Source organism: Helianthus annuus, chromosome 8, assembly GCF_002127325.2.
Source record: "Helianthus annuus cultivar XRQ/B chromosome 8, HanXRQr2.0-SUNRISE, whole genome shotgun sequence".
Lineage (NCBI taxonomy): Eukaryota > Viridiplantae > Streptophyta > Magnoliopsida > Asterales > Asteraceae > Helianthus > Helianthus annuus.
In genome coordinates this window covers 87,288,595-87,294,594 of record NC_035440.2, presented here as the reverse complement: position 1 = coordinate 87,294,594, position 6,000 = coordinate 87,288,595, and the positions used below count along the sequence as shown (strand labels likewise).

The 6,000-nt window shown below is 35.9% G+C and overlaps 1 protein-coding gene across 1 annotated transcript; it reads left to right on the top strand.

Moving 5' to 3' along the window:
- Positions 1-1,247: 1,247 nt before the first annotated feature.
- On the top strand, positions 1,248-3,655 carry LOC110873344. Its single transcript, XM_022122268.2, has 3 exons — positions 1,248-1,986; positions 2,905-3,038; positions 3,483-3,655. Exons 1-3 carry the CDS (start codon positions 1,767-1,769, stop codon positions 3,492-3,494), a joined length of 366 nt encoding a protein of 121 aa, XP_021977960.1. The 5' UTR covers positions 1,248-1,766; the 3' UTR covers positions 3,495-3,655.
- The last annotated feature ends 2,345 nt before the right edge of the window (positions 3,656-6,000 follow it).

Genomic DNA, 6,000 nt, shown 5'->3' with positions numbered 1-6,000 from the left:
AAAGGATGACCCATCAGAGATCTCGATAGGATGGTTGGGAGTACCTCGTGCAGGTTCTATGGGATCCGTGTCTTCGTCCATATCTACCGCATTATCTTTGGAGAAATGGTCTTCGGGTCCTAAAGGGTTATAACCTATTGGTTCTTGGGCATAATCAGCCGGGTTGAACTGGCCTTGGAAGAAAGGAGTGGGATCGCCATAGGAACGGTGCGAAACAGATCGCTGGAGAGGTATAAACGAAGGTTGAGGGTTACTGGGCTCGTTATCCGAATTTGGTCCAAAAGAGTGACGGTATGAAGGTGTCGAACTGTGTGAGGTAGACCGTCTTGCTGGCTCAAAGAGGTTTCTTCTACGTCTCTGAGGTTCTTCGCTCCTCATGCTGGAAGGAGCTCGCATGTTTGAAGGTCCGGCCTCGTGATCATTATGAGTAGTGATCGGCCCTTTGGCTCTTCCTCCTCTTCTAATTGCTGGCGGCATATTTCCTGCTTAACAAACTTTTAAATCACAATAAACAATAAAAGACAAACTAGAATGACAATTCGAATTTGTCCTATGTTCTTGTCTAGACTCAAGTATGTGCAATTGTGTCATTGAGATTAAACACATAAGGATAGTGTTTAATTCACTCAACGTTGGCTCTGATACCAACCTGTCACACCCCGATTTCCACGTGTTTCACCGGTGGGCCCGGTGGGGGATTACCGTGACGTAGTTGGCAACAATATAGTCAAACCACACAATATTTAAATGCACAGCGGAAGCATAAAGATAGGTTATATTTCAACCATCGATTGTAATATCCAAGTATCACGAATAGTTGAAATAAATCCACAGGGGATCAAAATAAAAATAGAAATATTGTTCAACAGATATTGGCATCCTAAGCTTGCGAGACTCTAACGATGCTAAGGAGTGGCCAGCCTATTTCGTACAGAACCTGCATTTAATCTTTTTGGGGAAAATACGTCAGTTTACACTGGTAAATACATTCAACCGACACTTTTGTAAAAGGTTTAATAAAATTGATTTGAATGCACAAGGCACAAACTCTTTATAACTTGGGATAATTTATGTAACGCCTCGTATTTTCATATTTTTATATATTTTTAGAAAATTCAAGTTCGTTTTATATTTTTAGAAAATCAGATCGAAAAACGGAATAAAACCGTCAAACAACGCATTTTCACGCGCTTTTATGCAACCGACAGTCAAGCGCGACGACAACGACTACCAGTACTATTTTACATATTTTTAAAACTAAAATTATATATTATGATGTACTGACAATTTCGGGTTTTGAAAACGAGTTCGTACATGCGTTGGGCCACCTTAAACACGAGATTGGGCTTGTGAGCCTTGGGCCAAACCCAAACACATTAGAAAAAAAACATAGCTATATAAATCAACTTAACTACTCATCTCCATTTACGAACAAAACTTATAAACCCTAATAATGTCTAGCATCAGCCGCCCACACACTCAGACTTTTCCCTCTTTCTTTTTCTCTTTGATAAACACCATAAACATCTACACCCACAATTCTGCTTTACCTTTACACATACGTACAAATGAGTTTAAAGATAAATTATGAGAGAGATTTAGAGAGGGGAGGAGCTGGTCCAGATCTGGCAGTTTCGGGTGGCCTTTAGCGACAGCGAACGACGGCCCTCCAAGGTCGGAGGCGGATCAAGATAGCTTTAAAAGCCGGCGACTAGCGGCGCTCCGGCAATTACAGCCAGATCTCGCCAATCTGTCAAGGTTCAGTCATGAACCTGAATCGCGTTGACGGATGCGGTGGTTTCTTGGCCATTCAAGACCCGTGTTCGAGCAAATGGGTAACCAATTCGGGATTTTGTTCGGTTCCGAGTCAGTTTTCCTCGAAACTGGAATCCAACTTGAGCCACCGAACCGAAGCCAGCATTAAGCGCAGTTGCCGCAGGTCCCTCCAAGTTAAAATCGTCAGTGTCAAAGCAAACACCGTTCTAGGTAAACACACCACCATCCTACTCTTCCCTCTCATGTTTTTGCTTTACAAACCATGATATGAGAACTTAAGTTTTGAGATAAAAAATTGGATCGGTCCTAGTGCTTTCATGGGGAAGAAAGACATGCTGTATGTTTTTATTTATTTATTTATTTATATATTTATTTATTTATATAATATGGACTTCTGATACAAGATCTTTTAACATTAGAATTGAGTTATTTAACGAGAATTGGGTTTTAATAGTCATATTCTTTTATTTAAATAATAATCTCAGTGTGAGTTTGACAAAGTTTTCAGCTAATAAAATTAAGTTATTTTCCTTCTTTCTCTACATACTATTTGAATAATCATGCCTAGAATGAGATTTGACTGGTTCACAAGAACAACGAAAATCTGTTACTTAAGAGTTGTTTTAAAAGAATTTTATATGTAAATTGATAAACCTTGACATTATTGGAAGGAATTCTTTATAATTAATGTATTTTTGTTGTACGTTGAAGTTAGAAAGCAAATACATATACTTATTTTGTCAAAGGTTTATTACTAAATGTATTTTCATCAGAGTATTTACCACACGTTCATTTTTAAAACTAATCTTAACATGAAGTGTATGAATAAAATATAACAATTTATTTTTTTTCAAAATCTTACAAAGTTATAATTTATAAAATAAACCAAACATGTTCGATACTTTAATATTTAACGTTTATAACTATTCGTAACGGTAATAGTCAGGGCAACTATTAAATTTCCAAGAGGTGTAGTATCTTTGATCTCACCCGAATTCCTCGGGATCTAGAATACCATGGTGACACAAGATGCACCACGCGAATAAATAAACCCAAATAAATAATAACTTCAATTAATTACGTTGTGTATGTTATATTTAGTACTTCGCATTTTATTATTTCTTTAAGGTAGTTCTTCTCGTGTGGATTTCTCTATCTTTCTTCGTGCGTTATTTTACAAGAAGTCGCAAACGCAACCACTCATAATCTCTAGACTACACCAACTTTCCTCGCGGTTTAAGTGTACTTCCTACGTAACCAATGTGAGTATACTCGCAACCCCCTTTTTATGTTTACCACTTTTTGGGGTGTAACATGTTTTACTATTAAACTACACTTAAACTTATTCTTTATGCAATGCACAAAACAATCCTTATACATGAATACTATGCTATGATGCTTGATGCTTACGTGGACCATACTTATGTGATATGTTTTAGTCATTAGCTCTCACGAGCCTCCCTTCGACATGTATAGCGCTATAGGAGTAACGCACCGCCCCCCCTTAAACTTGGGTCATGTTGAATTAATTAAACTTTCTTGCGTAAATAGAGGTTGGCTAGAAATATTGCATGCCACGATAGGTTGATCTCGTATAAACTAAGTTGCCATGTGGATTCGTTTTAAACTTTTATACTTATACTTATGCTTAAACTTGTATACTCGCCTTTGCTTTTGCATTGAATTGTATTTTAAACATGTTGCAGGTTGAGGTTTGATGATACTATGAAAACGGACTAGCAAAAATGCCTAGATACTCACTTAGACGTCTTAGGTCAAATACGCTGTATAAATTTCATTTTTGTTGTTGTATTGTTCTCTTGTATTTTTAATGTATTGTAACTTTTATTCATAAATGAAATCAATTTATCTTTAATTCTATTGTCACAATTAGCGTTATGAGTGATGAGCAATCTTCACACTTCGTCTCATCCCGATGTTTCCGCCATTGGTTGGGGTGTGACAGATTGGTATCAGAGCCATAACTATAGCGAATTAGGAAAAGTAGGAATGCTTTAACCTAGTCTATAGTTTTAGAGATTTATTCTTACGTCTTGCTTGAAACTACTTGCATGCTACTCTATTTGCTTTTATTTATTCGCTTTGACGTTTTAAACATATATGTCGCTTGTGTGTTAATACTTGACATGCTATTCTTATGTGATAATACTTGTCTTATTATGTGTCGATACTTGATCTATTGACCTATTCTTTGTGTGTTATTTTCGACATGCCTTTTATGTGCTTATACTTGTTCGTTATTTCCTTTAACATACGCCTTTTTCCAAGGCATTTTACTCGATTTTGTTAAACACGAAAACACTCGTATTACACAAACGAGACGAGTTTACCAAAATAGGCGTGAAACCCACAATTTGGTAAACGACTCTCATCCCGCCTGATTCAATTCTCGCACGAAATTCACCATTTAGTTAGGAGTGAAATCCACATCTAAATGGAAATTCCAAATTTAAATTCTAGTGGACGCTCGTCAACGTGTCGAAATTTAATTGACCCGACGAGTCCAACTATACTTAGGGTACGAAGTCGTCAAGTTAGGGGTGAAACCCGTACCTTGTTGACTAGTCCCACTCCTTGATTTTTATAAATTCCGTCAAGTCTCGAATTTTCGATTGATTTGGGACATGTAGTAACCGGAAGGGTAAATACCGTTAACCGACTTGTCGGCGAGAGTATTCCACCTATTAGGCCAAAGCATGCTCCCCAAACTCGAAGGATTTCTCGACCACTTTGGTTAGTCAACGTTCCGTTTTGGAACCATCCGAGTTTCCTTTTATCAAACTCACGCGTTATTATTTTCGATCTTTTGTCAATTTTGAACCGTTTTGAGATTTCACTTTTACGCATACATCATACTATTACTTTTCATATGGTTATACATCACTAGCACGCAATTTTTCTCGTAATTTTATTTACATTTTTTTTTCTTTTTGTAACAACAAGTGGAGACATATCGTCGAGATAGGAGTGATTTCCTAACCTTGACGATTAACTCCGCTTCTTTTTCTCATCTTACAACGACCTCACCAATGGGTTAGGGGTGATTCCCTTACCTAGGTGGTCGTTACCGATACTTTCTTTTAATAGACTATGGTATTTAAACACGATCATTTATACATCTAAATCGTTTATCATTAGTCAAATCCCTAATCATTTCAAAATGCATTATTTAAATGAATGAACTTCTTATCCTACAATCTATATTTTCATATAGCTTACACACGTGAAAATTCAACTTTCCCGTAGACACTTGTTTCTCAATATTCAAAATTTCACGAAATACTACTCGTCAACCTAGTCGGTCTAACAAATCCATTGCCCACAAAATTTTGTATTCAACATAACTATTGAAACACTTATAAAATATTACAAATATTATTCGACAATTACTAAAACTTCTTTCAAAAGCAATAAAACATTTTATTAAAAGACGCTTTTTCAGCAAACACTAAGTCCATATACCAAATTCCTTTTTCTAAAGGATCAACTTTTCACGAAAATCCGTAAACTTCGAAACTTTCTAATACAAAGTTACTTAAAACGGCGCAAACTTATTAATCTCTAGAACTTTTCAAAATCTCACTCGATACGTCAATTAACTTCAAAACACGTGGGCAAGGAAACTTCATAAGGACCGGCAAATTTTCAAGTTATGTAATCTCTTTTAAAACCGTGGTAGCATTTCCATTCTTTTTACAAAGCACGTTTCACGTAACCAATAGCTGTTTTATATTCCCTTACATTCACAAACTAGATTCTGCATTTCATGACAACTCAATCTATTTAACTTCACGTTTTACGCAAACAACTACATATGCATACCATTTTACACGTCTTACTCAATATCTCACAACAATCTCACGCATGTTACTCGTTCACTTTTTCTTTTATACTCAAAACTTTTGATCTTTTACGCACATAAACTCGTGTATTTCGATTTATACTATAAACAAAATCATTATTTTCTACATCCATGCTTATACATTTTACGCCTTCACTTATGTTCACACTTACACATTTATGTTATACTCACGATTCAAAATTCGTACGTTTTACGTTAATAAATACACTCACAATTATACACTTACGTTGTCCTTACATTCATGTCCATACTACATTCGTATTCATATTCATATTCACACGCTTTATGTTTCCATTTGCACTTACACAACTTTGTTACACTTATATTCATACACATATATT

Bases quoted from the DNA above. Each gene is read 5' to 3' on its own strand.
- LOC110873344 (XM_022122268.2), top strand. From the start codon at position 1,767: ATGAACCTGAATCGCGTTGACGGATGCGGTGGTTTCTTGGCCATTCAA. The intron at 1,987-2,904 runs GTAAACACACCA...TATTTCTTTAAG, and splicing joins CAAAGCAAACACCGTTCTAG to GTAGTTCTTCTCGTGTGGAT.